The sequence below is a fragment of the Salmo salar genome, chromosome 15 (genome assembly GCF_965601325.2).
Source record: "Salmo salar chromosome 15, fSalSal1, whole genome shotgun sequence".
Lineage (NCBI taxonomy): Eukaryota > Metazoa > Chordata > Actinopteri > Salmoniformes > Salmonidae > Salmo > Salmo salar.
The window spans coordinates 114,692,173-114,719,107 of record NC_138305.1 but is presented as its reverse complement, the minus strand read 5'-3'; the positions used below and the strand labels follow the sequence as shown (position 1 = coordinate 114,719,107).

General features: G+C 39.1%; 1 protein-coding gene across 1 annotated transcript in view; it reads left to right on the top strand.

Annotated features, from left to right (window-relative positions):
- tafazzin (tafazzin, phospholipid-lysophospholipid transacylase) overlaps positions 1–26,935 on the top strand; it is a 118,776-nt gene that overhangs the window by 18,502 nt on the left and 73,339 nt on the right. The window contains exons 5-7 of the mRNA XM_045696586.2: positions 6,485–6,570; positions 8,010–8,090; positions 8,166–8,207. Coding sequence (XP_045552542.2) covers positions 6,485–6,570; positions 8,010–8,090; positions 8,166–8,207 — 209 coding nt within the window. The remainder of the gene's footprint in view (positions 1–6,484; positions 6,571–8,009; positions 8,091–8,165; positions 8,208–26,935) is intronic.

The window sequence follows — 26,935 nt, the reverse complement described above, 5'->3', positions numbered from 1 at the left end:
TTCCAACATTCCATTCGCAAATCAGCTACTTTGACCACTTTGTTAACAATTTAGACCAGGGTTTCCCAAACTCGATCCACGGGACCCCACGGGGTGCATGTTTTTAGTTTTTTTTGTCCTAGCACTACACAGCTGATTCTAATAATCAACTAATCATCCAGGTTTGATCATTTGAATCACCTGTGTAGTGTTAAGGCAAAACGTAAACGCGCACCCCGTGGGGTTCTGAGAACTGAGTTTGAGAAACGCTGACTTATACCCTGACTACAGGGTGTAAAAAAAATGTATTTAGAAATCTATATTATTCAATTATTGCACCCACACTGCTCGCGTGCGACAACAAGTAGCCGCGTTGCCAAGGGCTAAAATAGAAGTCAGTTCTATTTGTGACGCAGATCGCTCTACAAGTCCTGCCTCTTCCATCTCCTCATTGGTTTATAGGAGCAGGTACCCACGTGCCATCTCCTCATTGGTTTATAGAAGCAGGTACCCACGTGCCATCTCCTCATTGGTTATACCCACGTGGGTGACTGAAAGACGAACGAGGCCAGTGGCGGTAATGCACCTAATTTATGAAAGTTGCCAATCGCGATATAAAGTCCAGAGAAGAAAAAGGCTGGAAGGAGGAGAGATGACTAGAAACGCTTCGGTTGACCGTTTTTATGTGTGGATTAATTGTCGGAGTAGAGGACCTTGTACATTTCAGGTAAAATAACAACTCAATGTTTATATCCCAGGACAAATTAGCTAGCATCAGCAAGCTAGCTCTATAGGACAAATTAGCTAGCAAGTGCAAGCTAGCTAGCTAAATTGCCATAAATGTTTAATGCTTTTTGACCTGTCCCCAAATTAATGTAATTGGTTCAGAGTTTGTTTTGATATTTTAACCTGCGTGTCGTGATCGCGTTTGGTGTGGGGGGACAAAATAAATGTATGCACGATGGCCGTGGGGTGTGGGGGGACAAAATAAATGTATGCACGATGGCCGTGGGGTGTGGGGGGACAAAATAAATGTATGCACGATGGCCGTGGGGTGTGGGGGGACAAAATAAATGTATGCACGATGGCGCGCGCGCGCAGCCGGTTTTCGGTTCCATGTTAGACAAACAGAGCGTATGAAATCTTCCTCTACTTCTCAAATCTGACTGCAGAACAAAAAATGTTATGATAAAAGTCATCGCTGTTTTAGTAAACACATCAACAACATTTTCTGTAACTTTTTATAAACAACTGACATTGTTAGCGCCAACACGTTAGACGACAAGTTAGCGTATGACATCTTCGTCTACTTCTCTGCTATTCAAATCTGTAGGTATTACGTATTTTAGTAACTGCATCAACACCTTTTTTTTGATCACTCTCCCAACAACAGACAAAAGCATTGTGTGTTAAATCTCCCTCTGCTTCGCTGCTTTTCAAATCTGAAAAATATTAGGAATAGCTTCTACCAATCAGAACGAGCTGTTTTAGTAACCAATCAACTTCTCTCTTTCTAGAAGCTAGCAGATTCATTATTTACCAACAACAGCTGCAGATTCCAATGAAACTACAGTGGCAAGATAAAGTATGTGAACCCTTTGAAAATACCTGGATTTCTGCATAAATTGGTCATAAAATTTGATCTGATCTTCATCTAAGTCACAACAATAGACAAACACAGTCTTCTTAAACTAGTAACACAAAAACAATAATATGTTTCATGTCTTTATTGAACACACCAGGTAAACGTTCACAGTGCAGGGTGGGAGAAGTATGTGAACCCCTGGATTTAATAACTGGTTGACCCTCCTTTGGCAGCAATAACCTCAACCAAACGTTTTCTGTTGTTGTGGATCAGACCTGCACAACGGTCAGGAGGAATTTTGGACCATTCCTCTTTACAAAACTGTTTCAGTTTAGCAATATTCTTGGGATGTCTGGTGTGAACTGCTCTCTTGAGGTCAGGCCATAGCATCTGAATCGGGTTGAGGTCAGGACTCTGACTGGGCCACTCCAGAAGGTGTATTTTCTTCTGTTGAAGCCATTCTGTTGTTGATTTACTTCTGTGTTTTGGGTCGTTGTCCTGTTGCATCATCTAACTTCTGTTGAGCTTCAATTGGCGGACGGAAAGCCTTTCGTTCTCCTGAAAAATGTCTTGATAAACTTGGGAATTCATTTTTCCGTCGGTGATAGCAAGTTGTCCAGGCTCTGAGGCAACAAAGCAGACCCAAACCACGATGCTCCCTCCACCATACTTTACAGTTGGGATGAGGTTTTGATGTTGGTGTGCTGTGCCTCTTTCTCCACACATAGTGTTGTGTTTTCCTTCCAAACAACTCAACTTTAATTTAATCTGTCCACAGAATATTTCGCCAGTAGCGCTGTGGAACATCCAGGTGCTCTTTTGTAAACTTCAGACGTGCAGCAATGTTTCTTTTGGACAGCAGTGGCTTCTTCCGTGGTGTCCTCCCATGAACACCCTTCCTGTTTAGTGTTTTACGTATCGTAGACTCGCCAACAGAGATGTTTGCATGTTCTAGAGATTTCTGTAAGTCTTTAGCTGACACTCTAGGATTCTTCTTAACCTCATTGAGCATTCTGCGCTGTGCTCTTGCAGTCATCTTTGCAGGATGGCCACTCCTAGGGAGAGGAGCAACAGTGTTGAACTTTCTCCGTTTATAGACAATGTGTCTTACTGATGAACATCAAAGCTTTTAGAGATACTTTTGTAACCCTTTCCAGCTTTATGCAGGTCAACAATTGTTAATCTTAGGTCTTCTGTGATCTCTCTTGTTCGAGGCATGGTTCACATCAGGCAATGCTTCATGTGAATAGCAAACTCAAATGTTGTGAGTGTTTTTTATAGGGCAGGGCAGCTCTAACCAACATCTCCAATCTCGTCTCATTGGTTGGACTCCAGGTTAGCTGATTCCTGACTCCAATTAGCTTTTGGAGAAGTCATTAGCCTAGGGGTTCACATACTTTTCCCAACCTACACTGTCAATGTTTAAATGATATATTCAATATAGACAAGAAAAATACAATAATCTGTGTTTTATTAGTTAAAGCAGACTGTGTTTGTCTATTATGACTTAGATGAAGATCAGATCAAATGTGAAGACCAATTTATGCAGAAATCCAGGTAATTCCAAAGGGTTCACATACTTTTTGTACACTGAACTAAAAATATAATATATATAATATAAATATAAATGCAACATTTAAAGTGTTGGTCCCATAAGCTGACATAAAAGATCCCAAAAATGTTCCCTATGCACAAAAAATATTATATATCTCAAATGTTTTGCACAAAACTACAGTCCCAACTTACATTGAGGAAATAATGTTTATTTAAAATGAACTATAACTAGACGGTAACTTTACAAGTAAAGTTGTGGGGCTAAAGCTCTTTAAAAATATTTCTGTGGTAATGGAAGGAGTTTAAAAAGTACTTGAATTATATTATTCGAATAGTGAAATAATTTCAATGGGGGAAAATCTGTCCATAGACTGGTACAAAAAAACAAAAATTCGACAGATATCTCCTTTTGCACTGTTTGGTATTTTTCTTCAAACCAACATTGAGATGACCCAACTTAGATTTCTTACATTCAGATTTAAGACTATTTATACTTTTTAAACTATAAACTATTACAATGTGCAGAAATTAACATGGGTTTGAGTTAACGTAGCGGTAGCTATTTAAAATGGTCCTGCTTCTTCTCCAATTAACCTACAAGACCAACTTTAAAACATTCAAGCTATTAATTTACTATGGATCCTGTCAAGGCAGCAGCTACTCTTCCTGGGGTTTATTATGGATCCCCATTAGTTCCTGCCAAGGCAGCAGCTACTCTTCCTGGGGTTTATTATGGATCCCCATTAGTTCCTGCCAAAGCAGCAGCTACTCTTCCTGGGGTTTATTATGGATCCCCATTAGTTCCTGCCAAGGCAGCAGCTACTCTTCCTGGGGTTTATTATGGATCCCCATTACTTCCTGCCAAGGCAGCAGCTACTCTTCCTGGGGTTTATTATGGATCCCCATTAGTTCCTGCCAAGGCAGCAGCTACTCTTCCTGGGGTTTATTATGGATCCCCATTAGTTCCTGCCAAGGCAGCAGCTACTCTTCCTGGGGTTTATTATGGATCCCCATTAGTTCCTGCCAAGGCAGCAGCTACTCTTCCTGTGGTTTATTATGGATCCCTATTAGTTCCTGCCAAGGCAGCAGCTACTCTTCCTGGGGTTTATTATGGATCCCCATTAGTTCCTGCCAAGGCAGCAGCTACTCTTCCTGGGGTTTATTATGGATCCTCATTAGTTCCTGCCAAGGCAGCAGCTACTCTTCCTGGGGTTTATTATGGATCCCCATTAGTTCCTGCCAAGGCAGCAGCTACTCTTCCTGGGGTTTATTATGGATCCCCATTAGTTCCTGCCAAGGCAGCAGCTACTCTTCCTGGGGTTTATTATGGATCCCCATTAGTTCCTGCCAAAGCAGCAGCTACTCTTCCTGGGGTTTATTATGGATCCCCATTAGTTCCTGCCAAGGCAGCAGCTACTCTTCCTGGGGATTATTATGGATCCCCATTAGTTCCTGCCAAGGCAGCAGCTACTCTTCCTGGGGATTTATTATGGATCCCCATTAGTTCCTGCCAAGGCAGCGGCTACTCTTCCTGGGGTTTATTATGGATCCCCATTAGTTCCTGCCAAGGCAGCAGCTACTCTTCCTGGGGTTTATTATGGATCCCCATTAGTTCCTGCCAAGGCAGCAGCTACTCTTCCTGGGGTTTATTATGGATCCCCATTAGTTCCTGCCAAGGCAGCAGCTACTCTTCCTGGGGTTTATTATGGATCCCTATTAGTTCCTGCCAAGGCAGCAGCTACTCTTCCTGGGGTTTATTATGGATCCCCATTACTTCCTGCCAAGGCAGCAGCTACTCTTCCTGGGGTTTATTATGGATCCCCAGTTAGTTCCTGCCAAGGCAGCAGCTACTCTTCCTGGGGTTTATTATGGATCCCCATTAGTTCCTGCCAAGGCAGCAGCTACTCTTCCTGGGGGTTTATTATGGATCCCCATTAGTTCCTGCCAAGGCAGCAGCTACTCTTCCTGGGGTTTATTATGAATCCCCATTAGTTCCTGCCAAGGCAGCAGCTACTCTTCCTGGGGTTTATTATGGATCCCCATTAGTTCCTGCCAAGGCAGCAGCTACTCTTCCTGGGGTTTATTATGGATCCCCATTAGTTCCTGCCAAGGCAGCAGCTACTCTTCCTGGGGTTTATTATGGATCCCCATTAGTTCCTGCCAAGGCAGCAGCTACTCTTCCTGGGATCTGGCAAAATGAAGGCCATTATACAATTTTAAAAACATTACACTACATTTATTACAGAATTCACAAAACTCTGTGTGCCCTCAGGCCCCTACTCTACTACCAATGCAAAATCCATGTGTACGTTTGTGTATAGTGTGTATGTTATCGTGTGTGTATGTTATCATGTATCTGTGTGTGTGTGTATGCATGTGTCTGTGCCTATGTTTGTGTTGCTTCAGTCCCCGCTGTTCCATAAGGTGTATTTTTATCTGTTTTTTAAATCTGATTCTCCTGCTGCATCAGTTACCTGATGTGGAATAGAGTTCCATGTAGTCATGGTTCTATGTAGTACTGTGCTCCTCCCATAGTCTGTTCTGGACTTGGGGACTGTGAAGAGACCTCTGGTGGCATGTCTTGTGGGGTATGAATGGGTGTCTGAGCTGTGTGCCAGTAGTTTAAACAGACCTCTGGTGGCATGTCTTGTGGGGTATGGATGGGTGTCTGAGCTGTGTGCCAGTAGTTTAAACAGACCTCTGGTGGCATGTCTTGTGGGGTATGGATGGGTGTCTGAGCTGTGTGCCAGTAGTTTAAACAGACCTCAGGTGGCATGTCTTGTGGGGTATGTATGGGTGTCTGAGCTGTGTGCCAGTAGTTTAAACAGACCTCTGGTAGCATGTCTTGTGGGGTATGGATGGGTGTCTGAGCTGTGTGCCAGTAGTTTAAACAGACCTCTGGTGGCATGTCTTGTGGGGTATGAATGGGTGTCTGAGCTGTGTGCCAGTAGTTTAAACAGACCTCTGGTGGCATGTCTTGTGGGGTATGAATGGGTGTCTGAGCTGTGTGCCAGTAGTTCAAACAGACAGCTCAGTACATTCGGCTTGTCAACACCTCTTACATTTGCATAAAATAGCTCATCAACAGTAACTCTTGGAACTGTTCTGCTTGACACCAAACCAACTTTCCCTTGTTCAGGATATAATATCCTATCAACTGATTCTTCACCAGCTAGCATGCACCCCACATTCTCTTCATGAAATTTACTTTTCTAGTTTATTTTGACTTCAGTTGGATGAATTGTGTGTGTCAGTCCGGTTTCTGTTTGGACAGTGTGTGTTCCTGTCTTGTCTGAATGGACAGTATGTGATCTGTCGGGTTTCTGATTGGACAGTATGTGATCTGTCGGGTTTCTGATTTGACAGGACTCCGGCTGCGTCGGACATCTGTTTCACCAAAGAGTTACACTCCAGATTCTTCAGCAGAGGGAAGTGTGTTCCCGTCTGCAGAGGTGAGGGGGGAGGGAGGATGGGAAGCAGGGGGGGAGGGAGGATGGGAAGCAGAGGGGGAGGGACTGTGTGGCACAGGAGGTTGGTGGCACCTTAATTTGGGAGGACATGCTCAGAATTTTTACCAGTCACAAATGTATTACTAGTAAGAGGTAATGTGATATGTTGTTTTCATTTCAATTTTTGTGACCTGAGTCTTAACCAAAATATCACAGATGAGACAAATGTTCACCTGCCCCTTTAAGCCCGGAGGTCACCGTGGTAACGTGACGAGTCATGTTTGTGCCTGTGAGATTTGAGAGTCCGACTAGTAGCAGTGTTTTTTAAAATATGTTTTTATATTAACTTTATATTAATAGCAGATGCCTTATTTACATAAGTATTCACACCCTTTGCTATGAGACTCGAAATTGAGCTCAGGTGCTTCCTGTTTCCATTGATCATCCTTGAGATGTTTCTACAACTTGATTGGAGTCCACCTGTGGTAAATTCAATTGATTGGACATGATTTGGAAAGGCACACACCTGTCTATATAAGGTCCCACAGTGCATGTCTGAGCAAAAACCAAAGCCATGAGGTCGAAGGAATTCAGCAATCGGCGAAGAAGGGCCTTGGTCATGGAGATGACCGAGAACCCGATGGTCACTCTGACAGAGCTCCAGAGTTCCTCTGTGGAGATGGGAGAACCTTCCAGATGTCAACCATCTCTGCATCACTCCACCAATCACGCCTTTATGGTAGAGTGGCCAGACGGAAGCCACTCCTCAGTAAAAGGCACATGACAGCTCACTTGGAGTTTGCCAAAAGGCACCTAAAGGACTCAGACCATGACAAACAAGATTCTCTGGTCTGATGAAACCAAGATTGAACTATTTGGCCTGAATGCCAAGCGTCACGTCTGGAGGAAACTTGGCACCATCCCTACGGTGAAGCCTGGTGGTGGCAGCATCATGCTGTGGGGATGTTTTTCAGCGGCAGGGACTGGAAGACTGGTCAGAATCAAGGCAAAGATGAACGGAGTAAAGTACAGAGAGATCCTTGATGAAAACCTGCTCCATATCGCTCAGGACCTCAGACTGGGGCGAAGGTTCACCTTCCAACAGGACAACGACCCTAAGCACACAGCCAAGACAACTCAGGAGCTTCGGGACAAGTCTCTGAATGTCCTTGAGTGTCCCAGCCAGAGCCCGGACTTGAACCCGATCGAACATCTCTGGAGAGACCTGAAAAATAGCTGTGCAGCGACGCTCCCCATCCAACCTGACAGAGCTTGAGAGGATCTGCAGAGAAGAATGGGAGGAACTCCCCAAATACAGGTGTGCCAAGCTTGTAGTGTCATACCCAAGAAGACTCAAGGCTGTAATGTTTTTCTTTGCTCAGAGGTGTGGTTGTCTCTCCATGTGTTCCTCATTTATATATTGGTGTGCCTGTGTCTCCTAGGTGATGGGGTGTATCAGAAAGGCATGGACTTTGTTCTGGAGAAGCTGAATGGAGGAGACTGGGTCCACATCTTCCCTGAGGGTACGATCTCTCTCGCTCTGTGTGTTATAGGGGGAAAGTCCTCTACTAAAACTGAAACTCTCTTTTCTCTCTCAGGGAAAGTCAACATGACTGAGGAGTTTATACGGTTGAAATGGGGTGAGTTACCTAGGTCAAATCAAATCAAATGTATTTATATAGAAACCCAGTTACCTAGGTCAAATCAAATCAAATGTAGTTATATAGAAACTCAGTTACCTAGGTCAAATCAAATCAAATGTATTTATATAGAAACCCAGTTACCTAGGTCAAATCAAATCAAATGTATTTATATAGAAACTCAGTTACCTAGATCAAATCAAATGTATTTATATAGAAACCCAGTTACCTAGGTCAAATCAAATCAAATGTATTTATATAGAAACCCAGTTACCTAGGTCAAATCAAATCAAATGTATTTATATAGAAACCCAGTTACCTAGGTCAAATCAAATCAAATGTATTTATATAGAAACCCAGTTACCTAGGTCAAATCAAATCAAATGTATTTATATAGAAACCCAGTTACCTGGGTGTGTCTGTGTGTCTTCCTGTGTGTCAGTACTAAAGGTCAAGGACGCAAAGTCGTCACTTTTCAGCAATATTTGCCGTTTTGATCTCAAAATAGGTCATCCACATGAATCGTGAAGATCCATAAAAAACATGTTTGGGGGGTTATATAAAGGAGAGGCCCAGAGTGGATCACTACCTTCTCTCACCAAGTTAATGACTGAGCACAGAATGCAGCCTACAAATAGAGTATCAGAGTTCAGAATGAGAATATCAGAGTGATGTCATATAGGTAATATCAGAGTGATGTCATATCAGAATGAGAATATCAGAGTGATGTCATATAGGTAATATCAGAGTGATGTCATATCAGAATGAGAATATCAGAGTGATGTCATATCAGAGTGATGTCATATCAGAATGAGAATATCAGAGTGATGTCATTTCAGAGTGATGTCATATCAGAATGATGTCATATCATAGTGAGAATATCAGAGTGATGTCATATCAGAGTGATGTCATATCAGAGTGATGTCATATCAGAGTGATGTCATATCAGAATGAGAATATCAGAGTGATGTCATATCAGAATGATGTCATATCAGATGATGTCATATCAGAATGATGTCATATCAGAATGAGAATATCAGAGTGATGTCATATCAGAATGATGTCATATCAGAATGAGAATATAAGAGTGATGTCAGATATTATTATATATTACTGACTGTTGGAGCTACTGTAGAAAAACCAGCATTATATTTTACTGACTGTTGGAGCTAGAAACACCAGCATTATATATTACTGACTGTTGGAGCTACTGTAGAAACACCAGCATTATATATTACTGACTGTTGGAGCTACTGTAGAAACACCAGCATTATATATTACTGACTGTTGGAGCTAGAAACACCAGCATTATATATTACTGACTGTTGGAGCTAGAAACACCAGCATTATATATTACTGACTGTTGGAGCTGCTGTAGAAACACCAGCATTATATATTACTGACTGTTGGAGCTAGAAACACCAGCATTATATATTACTGACCGTTGGAGCTACTGTAGAAACACCAGCATTATATATTACTGACTGTTGGAGCTACTGTAGAAACACCAGCATTATATATTACTGACTGTTGGAGCTAGAAACACCAGCATTATATATTACTGACTGTTGGAGCTACTGTAGAAACACCAGCATTATATATTACTGACTGTTGGAGCTAGAAACACCAGCATTATATATTACTGACTGTTGGAGCTACTGTAGAAACACCAGCATTATATATTACTGACTGTTGGAGCTAGAAACACCAGCATTATATATTACTGACTGTTGGAGCTACTGTAGAAACACCAGCATTATATATTACTGACTGTTGGAGCTACTGTAGAAACACCAGCATTATATATTACTGACTGTTGGAGCTAGAAACACCAGCATTATATATTACTGACTGTTGGAGCTACTGTAGAAACACCAGCATTATATATTACTGACTGTTGGAGCTAGAAACACCAGCATTATATATTACTGACTGTTGAAGCTACTGTAGAAACACCAGCATTATATATTACTGACTGTTGGAGCTAGAAACACCAGCATTATATATTACTGACTGTTGGAGCTAGAAACACCAGCATTATATATTACTGACTGTTGGAGCTAGTGTAGAAACACCAGCATTATATATTACTGACTGTTGGAGCTACAGTAGAAACACCAGCATTATATATTACTGACTGTTGGAGCTACTGTAGAAACACCAGCATTATATATTACTGACTGTTGGAGCTACTGTAGAAACACCAGCATTATATATTACTGACTGTTGGAGCTACTGTAGAAACACCAGCATTATATATTACTGACTGTTGGAGCTACTGTAGAAACACCAGCATTATATATTACTGACTGTTGGAGCTAGAAACACCAGCATTATATATTACTGACTGTTGGAGCTAGAAACACCAGCATTATATATTACTGACTGTTGGAGCTACTGTAGAAACACCAGCATTATATATTACTGACTGTTGGAGCTAGAAACACCAGCATTATATATTACTGACTGTTGGAGCTACTGTAGAAACACCAGCATTATATATTACTGACTGTTGGAGCTAGAAACACCAGCATTATATATTACTGACTGTTGGAGCTACTGTAGAAACACCAGCATTATATATTACTGACTGTTGGAGCTACTGTAGAAACACCAGCATTATATATTACTGACTGTTGGAGCTACTGTAGAAACACCAGCATTATATATTACTGACTGTTGGAGCTACTGTAGAAACACCAGCATTATATATTACTGACTGTTGGAGCTACTGTAGAAACACCAGCATTATATATTACTGACTGTTGGAGCTAGAAACACCAGCATTATATATTACTGACTGTTGGAGCTAGAAACACCAGCATTATATATTACTGACTGTTGGAGCTAGAAACACCAGCATGATATATTACTGACTGTTGGAGCTAGAAACACCAGCATTATATATTACTGACTGTTGGAGCTAGAAACACCAGCATTATATATTACTGACTGTTGGAGCTACTGTAGAAACACCAGCATTATATATTACTGACTGTTGGAGCTAGAAACACCAGCATTATATATTACTGACTGTTGGAGCTACTGTAGAAACACCAGCATTATATATTACTGACTTTTGGAGCTAGAAACACCAGCATTATATATTACTGACTGTTGGAGCTACTGTAGAAACACCAGCATTATATATTACTGACTGTTGGAGCTACTGTAGAAACACCAGCATTATATATTACTGACTGTTGGAGCTAGAAACACCAGCATTATATATTACTGACTGTTGGAGCTAGAAACACCAGCATTATATATTACTGACTGTTGGAGCTACTGTAGAAACACCAGCATTATATATTACTGACTGTTGGAGCTAGAAACACCAGCATTATATATTACTGACTGTTGGAGCTAGAAACACCAGCATTATATATTACTGACTGTTGGAGCTACTGTAGAAACACCAGCATTATATATTACTGACTGTTGGAGCTACTGTAGAAACACCAGCATTATATATTACTGACTGTTGGAGCTACTGTAGAAACACCAGCATTATATATTACTGACTGTTGGAGCTACTGTAGAAACACCAGCATTATATATTACTGACTGTTGGAGCTAGAAACACCAGCATTATATATTACTGACTGTTGGAGCTAGAAACACCAGCATTATATATTACTGACTGTTGGAGCTGCTGTAGAAACACCAGCATTATATATTACTGACTGTTGGAGCTAGAAACACCAGCATTATATATTACTGACTGTTGGAGCTACTGTAGAAACACCAGCATTATATATTACTGACTGTTGGAGCTACTGTAGAAACACCAGCATTATATATTACTGACTGTTGGAGCTACTGTAGAAACACCAGCATTATATATTACTGACTGTTGGAGCTACTGTAGAAACACCAGCATTATATATTACTGACTGTTGGAGCTAGAAACACCAGCATTATATATTACTGACTGTTGGAGCTACTGTAGAAACACCAGCATTATATATTACTGACTGTTGGAGCTACTGTAGAAACACCAGCATTATATATTACTGACTGTTGGAGCTAGAAACACCAGCATTATATATTACTGACTGTTGGAGCTACTGTAGAAACACCAGCATTATATATTACTGACTGTTGGAGCTAGAAACACCAGCATTATATATTACTGACTGTTGGAGCTACTGTAGAAACACCAGCATTATATATTACTGACTGTTGGAGCTACTGTAGAAACACCAGCATTATATATTACTGACTGTTGGAGCTAGAAACACCAGCATTATATATTACTGACTGTTGGAGCTACTGTAGAAACACCAGCATTATATATTACTGACTGTTGGAGCTACAGTAGAAACACCAGCATTATATATTACTGACTGTTGGAGCTACTGTAGAAACACCAGCATTATATATTACTGACTGTTGGAGCTACTGTAGAAACACCAGCATTATATATTACTGACTGTTGGAGCTACTGTAGAAACACCAGCATTATATATTACTGACTGTTGGAGCTACTGTAGAAACACCAGCATTATATATTACTGACTGTTGGAGCTAGAAACACCAGCATTATATATTACTGACTGTTGGAGCTAGAAACACCAGCATTATATATTACTGACTGTTGGAGCTACTGTAGAAACACCAGCATTATATATTACTGACTGTTGGAGCTAGAAACACCAGCATTATATATTACTGACTGTTGGAGCTACTGTAGAAACACCAGCATTATATATTACTGACTGTTGGAGCTAGAAACACCAGCATTATATATTACTGACTGTTGGAGCTACTGTAGAAACACCAGCATTATATATTACTGACTGTTGGAGCTACTGTAGAAACACCAGCATTATATATTACTGACTGTTGGAGCTACTGTAGAAACACCAGCATTATATATTACTGACTGTTGGAGCTACTGAGAAACACCAGCATTATATATTACTGACTGTTGGAGCTACTGTAGAAACACCAGCATTATATATTACTGACTGTTGGAGCTAGAAACACCAGCATTATATATTACTGACTGTTGGAGCTACTGTAGAAACACCAGCATTATATATTACTGACTGTTGGAGCTAGAAACACCAGCATTATATATTACTGACTGTTGGAGCTACTGTAGAAACACCAGCATTATATATTACTGACTGTTGGAGCTACTGTAGAAACACCAGCATTATATATTACTGACTGTTGGAGCTAGAAACACCAGCATTATATATTACTGACTGTTGGAGCTACTGTAGAAACACCAGCATTATATATTACTGACTGTTGGAGCTAGAAACACCAGCATTATATATTACTGACTGTTGGAGCTACTGTAGAAACACCAGCATTATATATTACTGACTGTTGGAGCTACTGTAGAAACACCAGCATTATATATTACTGACTGTTGGAGCTAGAAACACCAGCATTATATATTACTGACTGTTGGAGCTACTGTAGAAACACCAGCATTATATATTACTGACTGTTGGAGCTACTGTAGAAACACCAGCATTATATATTACTGACTGTTGGAGCTACTGTAGAAACACCAGCATTATATATTACTGACTGTTGGAGCTACTGTAGAAACACCAGCATTATATATTACTGACTGTTGGAGCTACTGTAGAAACACCAGCATTATATATTACTGACTGTTGGAGCTACTGTAGAAACACCAGCATTATATATTACTGACTGTTGGAGCTACTGTAGAAACACCAGCATTATATATTACTGACTGTTGGAGCTAGAAACACCAGCATTATATATTACTGACTGTTGGAGCTACTGTAGAAACACCAGCATTATATATTACTGACTGTTGGAGCTACTGTAGAAACACCAGCATTATATATTACTGACTGTTGGAGCTAGAAACACCAGCATTATATATTACTGACTGTTGGAGCTACTGTAGAAACACCAGCATTATATATTACTGACTGTTGGAGCTACTGTAGAAACACCAGCATTATATATTACTGACTGTTGGAGCTACTGTAGAAACACCAGCATTATATATTACTGACTGTTGGAGCTACTGTAGAAACACCAGCATTATATATTACTGACTGTTGGAGCTACTGTAGAAACACCAGCATTATATATTACTGACTGTTGGAGCTAGAAACACCAGCATTATATATTACTGACTGTTGGAGCTACGAGAACACCAGCATTATATATTACTGACTGTTGGAGCTACTGTAGAAACACCAGCATTATATATTACTGACTGTTGGAGCTAGAAACACCAGCATTATATATTACTGACTGTTGGAGCTAGAAACACCAGCATTATATATTACTGACTGTTGGAGCTACTGTAGAAACACCAGCATTATATATTACTGACTGTTGGAGCTAGAAACACCAGCATTATATATTACTGACTGTTGGAGCTACTGTAGAAACACCAGCATTATATATTACTGACTGTTGGAGCTAGAAACACCAGCATTATATATTACTGACTGTTGGAGCTACTGTAGAAACACCAGCATTATATATTACTGACTGTTGGAGCTACTGTAGAAACACCAGCATTATATATTACTGACTGTTGGAGCTAGAAACACCAGCATTATATATTACTGACTGTTGGAGCTAGAAACACCAGCATTATATATTACTGACTGTTGGAGCTACTGTAGAAACACCAGCATTATATATTACTGACTGTTGGAGCTAGAAACACCAGCATTATATATTACTGACTGTTGGAGCTAGAAACACCAGCATTATATATTACTGACTGTTGGAGCTAGAAACACCAGCATTATATATTACTGACTGTTGGAGCTACTGTAGAAACACCAGCATTATATATTACTGACTGTTGGAGCTACTGTAGAAACACCAGCATTATATATTACTGACTGTTGGAGCTACTGTAGAAACACCAGCATTATATATTACTGACTGTTGGAGCTACTGTAGAAACACCAGCATTATATATTACTGACTGTTGGAGCTAGAAACACCAGCATTATATATTACTGACTGTTGGAGCTAGAAACACCAGCATTATATATTACTGACTGTTGGAGCTACTGTAGAAACACCAGCATTATATATTACTGACTGTTGGAGCTAGAAACACCAGCATTATATATTACTGACTGTTGGAGCTACTGTAGAAACACCAGCATTATATATTACTGACTGTTGGAGCTACTGTAGAAACACCAGCATTATATATTACTGACTGTTGGAGCTAGAAACACCAGCATTATATATTACTGACTGTTGGAGCTACTGTAGAAACACCAGCATTATATATTACTGACTGTTGGAGCTAGAAACACCAGCATTATATATTACTGACTGTTGGAGCTACTGTAGAAACACCAGCATTATATATTACTGACTGTTGGAGCTAGAAACACCAGCATTATATATTACTGACTGTTGGAGCTACTGTAGAAACACCAGCATTATATATTACTGACTGTTGGAGCTAGAAACACCAGCATTATATATTACTGACTGTTGGAGCTACTGTAGAAACACCAGCATTATATATTACTGACTGTTGGAGCTACTGTAGAAACACCAGCATTATATATTACTGACTGTTGGAGCTACTGTAGAAACACCAGCATTATATATTACTGACTGTTGGAGCTAGAAACACCAGCATTATATATTACTGACTGTTGGAGCTACTGTAGAAACACCAGCATTATATATTACTGACTGTTGGAGCTAGAAACACCAGCATTATATATTACTGACTGTTGGAGCTACTGTAGAAACACCAGCATTATATATTACTGACTGTTGGAGCTAGAAACACCAGCATTATATATTACTGACTGTTGGAGCTACTGTAGAAACACCAGCATTATATATTACTGACTGTTGGAGCTAGAAACACCAGCATTATATATTACTGACTGTTGGAGCTACTGTAGAAACACCAGCATTATATATTACTGACTGTTGGAGCTACTGTAGAAACACCAGCATTATATATTACTGACTGTTGGAGCTACTGTAGAAACACCAGCATTATATATTACTGACTGTTGGAGCTACTGTAGAAACACCAGCATTATATATTACTGACTGTTGGAGCTACTGTAGAAACACCAGCATTATATATTACTGACTGTTGGAGCTAGAAACACCAGCATTATATATTACTGACTGTTGGAGCTAGAGAAACACCAGCATTATATATTACTGACTGTTGGAGCTAGAAACACCAGCATTATATATTACTGACTGTTGGAGCTACTGTAGAAACACCAGCATTATATATTACTGACTGTTGGAGCTAGAAACACCAGCATTATATATTACTGACTGTTGGAGCTACTGTAGAAACACCAGCATTATATATTACTGACTGTTGGAGCTAGAAACACCAGCATTATATATTACTGACTGTTGGAGCTACTGTAGAAACACCAGCATTATATATTACTGACTGTTGGAGCTACTGTAGAAACACCAGCATTATATATTACTGACTGTTGGAGCTAGAAACACCAGCATTATATATTACTGACTGTTGGAGCTAGAAACACCAGCATTATATATTACTGACTGTTGGAGCTACTGTAGAAACACCAGCATTATATATTACTGACTGTTGGAGCTAGAAACACCAGCATTATATATTACTGACTGTTGGAGCTAGAAACACCAGCATTATATATTACTGACTGTTGGAGCTAGAAACACCAGCATTATATATTACTGACTGTTGGAGCTACTGTAGAAACACCAGCATTATATATTACTGACTGTTGGAGCTACTGTAGAAACACCAGCATTATATATTACTGACTGTTGGAGCTACTGTAGAAACACCAGCATTATATATTACTGACTGTTGGAGCTACTGTAGAAACACCAGCATTATATATTACTGACTGTTGGAGCTAGAAACACCAGCATTATATATTACTGACTGTTGGAGCTAGAAACACCAGCATTATATATTACTGACTGTTGGAGCTCTGTAGAAACACCAGCATTATATATTACTGACTGTTGGAGCTAGAAACACCAGCATTATATATTACTGACTGTTGGAGCTACTGTAGAAACACCAGCATTATATATTACTGACTGTTGGAGCTAGAAACACCAGCATTATATATTACTGACTGTTGGAGCTAGAAACACCAGCATTATATATTACTGACTGTTGGAGCTAGAAACACCAGCATTATATATTACTGACTGTTGGAGCTACTGTAGAAACACCAGCATTATATATTACTGACTGTTGGAGCTAGAAAACACCAGCATTATATATTACTGACTGTTGGAGCTACTGTAGAAACACCAGCATTATATATTACTGACTGTTGGAGCTAGAAACACCAGCATTATATATTACTGACTGTTGGAGCTACTGTAGAAACACCAGCATTATATATTACTGACTGTTGGAGCTAGAAACACCAGCATTATATATTACTGACTGTTGGAGCTACTGTAGAAACACCAGCATTATATATTACTGACTGTTGGAGCTAGAAACACCAGCATTATATATTACTGACTGTTGGAGCTAGAAACACCAGCATTATATATTACTGACTGTTGGAGCTACTGTAGAAACACCAGCATTATATATTACTGACTGTTGGAGCTACTGTAGAAACACCAGCATTATATATTACTGACTGTTGGAGCTACTGTAGAAACACCAGCATTATATATTACTGACTGTTGGAGCTACTGTAGAAACACCAGCATTATATATTACTGACTGTTGGAGCTAGAAACACCAGCATTATATATTACTGACTGTTGGAGCTAGAAACACCAGCATTATATATTACTGACTGTTGGAGCTAGAAACACCAGCATTATATATTACTGACTGTTGGAGCTACTGTAGAAACACCAGCATTATATATTACTGACTGTTGGAGCTAGAAACACCAGCATTATATATTACTGACTGTTGGAGCTACTGTAGAAACACCAGCATTATATATTACTGACTGTTGGAGCTAGAAACACCAGCATTATATATTACTGACTGTTGGAGCTACTGTAGAAACACCAGCATTATATATTACTGACTGTTGGAGCTACTGTAGAAACACCAGCATTATATATTACTGACTGTTGGAGCTACTGTAGAAACACCAGCATTATATATTACTGACTGTTGGAGCTACTGTAGAAACACCAGCATTATATATTACTGACTGTTGGAGCTACTGTAGAAACACCAGCATTATATATTACTGACTGTTGGAGCTACTGTAGAAACACCAGCATTATATATTACTGACTGTTGGAGCTAGAAACACCAGCATTATATATTACTGACTGTTGGAGCTAGAAACACCAGCATTATATATTACTGACTGTTGGAGCTAGAAACACCAGCATTATATATTACTGACTGTTGGAGCTAGAAACACCAGCATTATATATTACTGACTGTTGGAGCTACTGTAGAAACACCAGCATTATATATTACTGACTGTTGGAGCTACGAAACACCAGCATTATATATTACTGACTGTTGGAGCTACTGTAGAAACACCAGCATTATATATTACTGACTGTTGGAGCTAGAAACACCAGCATTATATATTACTGACTGTTGGAGCTACTGTAGAAACACCAGCATTATATATTACTGACTGTTGGAGCTACTGTAGAAACACCAGCATTATATATTACTGACTGTTGGAGCTACTGTAGAAACACCAGCATTATATATTACTGACTGTTGGAGCTACTGTAGAAACACCAGCATTATATATTACTGACTGTTGGAGCTAGAAACACCAGCATTATATATTACTGACTGTTGGAGCTAGAAACACCAGCATTATATATTACTGACTGTTGGAGCTAGAAACACCAGCATTATATATTACTGACTGTTGGAGCTAGAAACACCAGCATTATATATTACTGACTGTTGGAGCTAGAAACACCAGCATTATATATTACTGACTGTTGGAGCTACTGTAGAAACACCAGCATTATATATTACTGACTGTTGGAGCTAGAAACACCAGCATTATATATTACTGACTGTTGGAGCTACTGTAGAAACACCAGCATTATATATTACTGACTGTTGGAGCTAGAAACACCAGCATTATATATTACTGACTGTTGGAGCTACTGTAGAAACACCAGCATTATATATTACTGACTGTTGGAGCTACTGTAGAAACACCAGCATTATATATTACTGACTGTTGGAGCTACTGTAGAAACACCAGCATTATATATTACTGACTGTTGGAGCTACTGTAGAAACACCAGCATTATATATTACTGACTGTTGGAGCTACTGTAGAAACACCAGCATTATATATTACTGACTGTTGGAGCTAGAAACACCAGCATTATATATTACTGACTGTTGGAGCTAGAAACACCAGCATTATATATTACTGACTGTTGGAGCTAGAAACACCAGCATTATATATTACTGACTGTTGGAGCTACTGAGAACACCAGCATTATATATTACTGACTGTTGGAGCTAGAAACACCAGCATTATATATTACTGACTGTTGGAGCTACTGTAGAAACACCAGCATTATATATTACTGACTGTTGGAGCTAGAAACACCAGCATTATATATTACTGACTGTTGGAGCTACTGTAGAAACACCAGCATTATATATTACTGACTGTTGGAGCTAGAAACACCAGCATTATATATTACTGACTGTTGGAGCTACTGTAGAAACACCAGCATTATATATTACTGACTGTTGGAGCTACTGTAGAAACACCAGCATTATATATTACTGACTGTTGGAGCTAGAAACACCAGCATTATATATTACTGACTGTTGGAGCTACTGTAGAAACACCAGCATTATATATTACTGACTGTTGGAGCTACTGTAGAAACACCAGCATTATATATTACTGACTGTTGGAGCTAGAAACACCAGCATTATATATTACTGACTGTTGGAGCTAGAAACACCAGCATTATATATTACTGACTGTTGGAGCTAGAAACACCAGCATTATATATTACTGACTGTTGGAGCTACTGTAGAAACACCAGCATTATATATTACTGACTGTTGGAGCTACTGTAGAAACACCAGCATTATATATTACTGACTGTTGGAGCTACTGTAGAAACACCAGCATTATATATTACTGACTGTTGGAGCTACTGTAGAAACACCAGCATTATATATTACTGACTGTTGGAGCTAGAAACACCAGCATTATATATTACTGACTGTTGGAGCTAGAAACACCAGCATTATATATTACTGACTGTTGGAGCTACTGTAGAAACACCAGCATTATATATTACTGACTGTTGGAGCTACTGTAGAAACACCAGCATTATATATTACTGACTGTTGGAGCTACTGTAGAAACACCAGCATTATATATTACTGACTGTTGGAGCTACTGTAGAAACACCAGCATTATATATTACTGACTGTTGGAGCTAGAAACACCAGCATTATATATTACTGACTGTTGGAGCTACTGTAGAAACACCAGCATTATATATTACTGACTGTTGGAGCTAGAAACACCAGCATTATATATTACTGACTGTTGGAGCTACTGTAGAAACACCAGCATTATATATTACTGACTGTTGGAGCTACGAAACACCAGCATTATATATTACTGACTGTTGGAGCTACTGTAGAAACACCAGCATTATATATTACTGACTGTTGGAGCTACTGTAGAAACACCAGCATTATATATTACTGACTGTTGGAGCTAGAAACACCAGCATTATATATTACTGACTGTTGGAGCTACTGTAGAAACACCAGCATTATATATTACTGACTGTTGGAGCTAGAAACACCAGCATTATATATTACTGACTGTTGGAGCTACTGTAGAAACACCAGCATTATATATTACTGACTGTTGGAGCTAGAAACACCAGCATTATATATTACTGACTGTTGGAGCTAGAAACACCAGCATTATATATTACTGACTGTTGGAGCTACTGTAGAAACACCAGCATTATATATTACTGACTGTTGGAGCTACTGTAGAAACACCAGCATTATATATTACTGACTGTTGGAGCTACTGTAGAAACACCAGCATTATATATTACTGACTGTTGGAGCTACTGTAGAAACACCAGCATTATATATTACTGACTGTTGGAGCTACTGTAGAAACACCAGCATTATATATTACTGACTGTTGGAGCTACTGTAGAAACACCAGCATTATATATTACTGACTGTTGGAGCTAGAAACACCAGCATTATATATTACTGACTGTTGGAGCTAGAAACACCAGCATTATATATTACTGACTGTTGGAGCTAGAAACACCAGCATTATATATTACTGACTGTTGGAGCTACTGTAGAAACACCAGCATTATATATTACTGACTGTTGGAGCTAGAAACACCAGCATTATATATTACTGACTGTTGGAGCTACTGTAGAAACACCAGCATTATATATTACTGACTGTTGGAGCTAGAAACACCAGCATTATATATTACTGACTGTTGGAGCTACTGTAGAAACACCAGCATTATATATTACTGACTGTTGGAGCTTAGAAACACCAGCATTATATATTACTGACTGTTGGAGCTACTGTAGAAACACCAGCATTATATATTACTGACTGTTGGAGCTACTGTAGAAACACCAGCATTATATATTACTGACTGTTGGAGCTACTGTAGAAACACCAGCATTATATATTACTGACTGTTGGAGCTACTGTAGAAACACCAGCATTATATATTACTGACTGTTGGAGCTACTGTAGAACACCAGCATTATATATTACTGACTGTTGGAGCTAGAAACACCAGCATTATATATTACTGACTGTTGGAGCTACGAGAACACCAGCATTATATATTACTGACTGTTGGAGCTAGAAACACCAGCATTATATATTACTGACTGTTGGAGCTAGAAACACCAGCATTATATATTACTGACTGTTGGAGCTACTGTAGAAACACCAGCATTATATATTACTGACTGTTGGAGCTAGAAACACCAGCATTATATATTACTGACTGTTGGAGCTAGAAACACCAGCATTATATATTACTGACTGTTGGAGCTAGAAACACCAGCATTATATATTACTGACTGTTGGAGCTACTGTAGAAACACCAGCATTATATATTACTGACTGTTGGAGCTACTGTAGAAACACCAGCATTATATATTACTGACTGTTGGAGCTAGAAACACCAGCATTATATATTACTGACTGTTGGAGCTACTGTAGAAACACCAGCATTATATATTACTGACTGTTGGAGCTACTGTAGAAACACCAGCATTATATATTACTGACTGTTGGAGCTAGAAACACCAGCATTATATATTACTGACTGTTGGAGCTACTGTAGAAACACCAGCATTATATATTACTGACTGTTGGAGCTAGAAACACCAGCATTATATATTACTGACTGTTGGAGCTACTGTAGAAACACCAGCATTATATATTACTGACTGTTGGAGCTAGAAACACCAGCATTATATATTACTGACTGTTGGAGCTAGAAACACCAGCATTATATATTACTGACTGTTGGAGCTAGAAACACCAGCATTATATATTACTGACTGTTGGAGCTACTGTAGAAACACCAGCATTATATATTACTGACTGTTGGAGCTACTGTAGAAACACCAGCATTATATATTACTGACTGTTGGAGCTAGAAACACCAGCATTATATATTACTGACTGTTGGAGCTACTGTAGAAACACCAGCATTATATATTACTGACTGTTGGAGCTAGAAACACCAGCATTATATATTACTGACTGTTGGAGCTACTGTAGAAACACCAGCATTATATATTACTGACTGTTGGAGCTACTGTAGAAACACCAGCATTATATATTACTGACTGTTGGAGCTAGAAACACCAGCATTATATATTACTGACTGTTGGAGCTACTGTAGAAACACCAGCATTATATATTACTGACTGTTGGAGCTACTGTAGAAACACCAGCATTATATATTACTGACTGTTGGAGCTACTGTAGAACACCAGCATTATATATTACTGACTGTTGGAGCTAGAAACACCAGCATTATATATTACTGACTGTTGGAGCTACTGTAGAAACACCAGCATTATATATTACTGACTGTTGGAGCTACTGTAGAAACACCAGCATTATATATTACTGACTGTTGGAGCTAGAAACACCAGCATTATATATTACTGACTGTTGGAGCTAGAAACACCAGCATTATATATTACTGACTGTTGGAGCTACTGTAGAAACACCAGCATTATATATTACTGACTGTTGGAGCTACTGTAGAAACACCAGCATTATATATTACTGACTGTTGGAGCTAGAAACACCAGCATTATATATTACTGACTGTTGGAGCTACTGTAGAAACACCAGCATTATATATTACTGACTGTTGGAGCTACTGTAGAAACACCAGCATTATATATTACTGACTGTTGGAGCTACTGTAGAAACACCAGCATTATATATTACTGACTGTTGGAGCTACTGTAGAAACACCAGCATTATATATTACTGACTGTTGGAGCTAGAAACACCAGCATTATATATTACTGACTGTTGGAGCTACTGTAGAAACACCAGCATTATATATTACTGACTGTTGGAGCTAGAAACACCAGCATTATATATTACTGACTGTTGGAGCTACTGTAGAAACACCAGCATTATATATTACTGACTGTTGGAGCTAGAAACACCAGCATTATATATTACTGACTGTTGGAGCTACTGTAGAAACACCAGCATTATATATTACTGACTGTTGGAGCTAGAAACACCAGCATTATATATTACTGACTGTTGGAGCTACTGTAGAAACACCAGCATTATATATTACTGACTGTTGGAGCTACTGTAGAAACACCAGCATTATATATTACTGACTGTTGGAGCTAGAAACACCAGCATTATATATTACTGACTGTTGGAGCTACTGTAGAAACACCAGCATTATATATTACTGACTGTTGGAGCTACTGTAGAAACACCAGCATTATATATTACTGACTGTTGGAGCTAGAAACACCAGCATTATATATTACTGACTGTTGGAGCTACTGTAGAAACACCAGCATTATATATTACTGACTGTTGGAGCTACTGTAGAAACACCAGCATTATATATTACTGACTGTTGGAGCTACTGTAGAAACACCAGCATTATATATTACTGACTGTTGGAGCTACTGTAGAAACACCAGCATTATATATTACTGACTGTTGGAGCTAGAAACACCAGCATTATATATTACTGACTGTTGGAGCTAGAAACACCAGCATTATATATTACTGACTGTTGGAGCTACTGTAGAAACACCAGCATTATATATTACTGACTGTTGGAGCTACTGTAGAAACACCAGCATTATATATTACTGACTGTTGGAGCTAGAAACACCAGCATTATATATTACTGACTGTTGGAGCTACTGTAGAAACACCAGCATTATATATTACTGACTGTTGGAGCTACTAGAAACACCAGCATTATATATTACTGACTGTTGGAGCTACTGTAGAAACACCAGCATTATATATTACTGACTGTTGGAGCTACTGTAGAAACACCAGCATTATATATTACTGACTGTTGGAGCTAGAAACACCAGCATTATATATTACTGACTGTTGGAGCTACTGTAGAAACACCAGCATTATATATTACTGACTGTTGGAGCTACTGTAGAAACACCAGCATTATATATTACTGACTGTTGGAGCTAGAAACACCAGCATTATATATTACTGACTGTTGGAGCTACTGTAGAACACCAGCATTATATATTACTGACTGTTGGAGCTACTGTAGAAACACCAGCATTATATATTACTGACTGTTGGAGCTACTGTAGAAACACCAGCATTATATATTACTGACTGTTGGAGCTAGAAACACCAGCATTATATATTACTGACTGTTGGAGCCTAGAAACACCAGCATTATATATTACTGACTGTTGGAGCTACTGTAGAAACACCAGCATTATATATTACTGACTGTTGGAGCTACTGTAGAAACACCAGCATTATATATTACTGACTGTTGGAGCTACTGTAGAAACACCAGCATTATATATTACTGACTGTTGGAGCTACTGTAGAAACACCAGCATTATATATTACTGACTGTTGGAGCTACTGTAGAAACACCAGCATTATATATTACTGACTGTTGGAGCTAGAAACACCAGCATTATATATTACTGACTGTTGGAGCTACTGTAGAAACACCAGCATTATATATTACTGACTGTTGGAGCTAGAAACACCAGCATTATATATTACTGACTGTTGGAGCTAGAAACACCAGCATTATATATTACTGACTGTTGGAGCTACTGTAGAAACACCAGCATTATATATTACTGACTGTTGGAGCTAGAAACACCAGCATTATATATTACTGACTGTTGGAGCTACTGTAGAAACACCAGCATTATATATTACTGACTGTTGGAGCTAGAAACACCAGCATTATATATTACTGACTGTTGGAGCTACTGTAGAAACACCAGCATTATATATTACTGACTGTTGGAGCTACTGTAGAAACACCAGCATTATATATTACTGACTGTTGGAGCTAGAAACACCAGCATTATATATTACTGACTGTTGGAGCTAGAAACACCAGCATTATATATTACTGACTGTTGGAGCTACTGTAGAAACACCAGCATTATATATTACTGACTGTTGGAGCTACTGTAGAAACACCAGCATTATATATTACTGACTGTTGGAGCTAGAAACACCAGCATTATATATTACTGACTGTTGGAGCTAGAAACACCAGCATTATATATTACTGACTGTTGGAGCTACTGTAGAAACACCAGCATTATATATTACTGACTGTTGGAGCTACTGTAGAAACACCAGCATTATATATTACTGACTGTTGGAGCTACTGTAGAAACACCAGCATTATATATTACTGACTGTTGGAGCTACTGTAGAAACACCAGCATTATATATTACTGACTGTTGGAGCTAGAAACACCAGCATTATATATTACTGACTGTTGGAGCTAGAAACACCAGCATTATATATTACTGACTGTTGGAGCTAGAAACACCAGCATTATATATTACTGACTGTTGGAGCTACTGTAGAAACACCAGCATTATATATTACTGACTGTTGGAGCTACTGTAGAAACACCAGCATTATATATTACTGACTGTTGGAGCTACTGTAGAAACACCAGCATTATATATTACTGACTGTTGGAGCTACTGTAGAAACACCAGCATTATATATTACTGACTGTTGGAGCTAGAAACACCAGCATTATATATTACTGACTGTTGGAGCTAGAAACACCAGCATTATATATTACTGACTGTTGGAGCTAGAAACACCAGCATTATATATTACTGACTGTTGGAGCTACTGTAGAAACACCAGCATTATATATTACTGACTGTTGGAGCTAGAAACACCAGCATTATATATTACTGACTGTTGGAGCTACTGTAGAAACACCAGCATTATATATTACTGACTGTTGGAGCTACTGTAGAAACACCAGCATTATATATTACTGACTGTTGGAGCTACTGTAGAAACACCAGCATTATATATTACTGACTGTTGGAGCTACTGTAGAAACACCAGCATTATATATTACTGACTGTTGGAGCTACTGTAGAAACACCAGCATTATATATTACTGACTGTTGGAGCTACTGTAGAAACACCAGCATTATATATTACTGACTGTTGGAGCTACT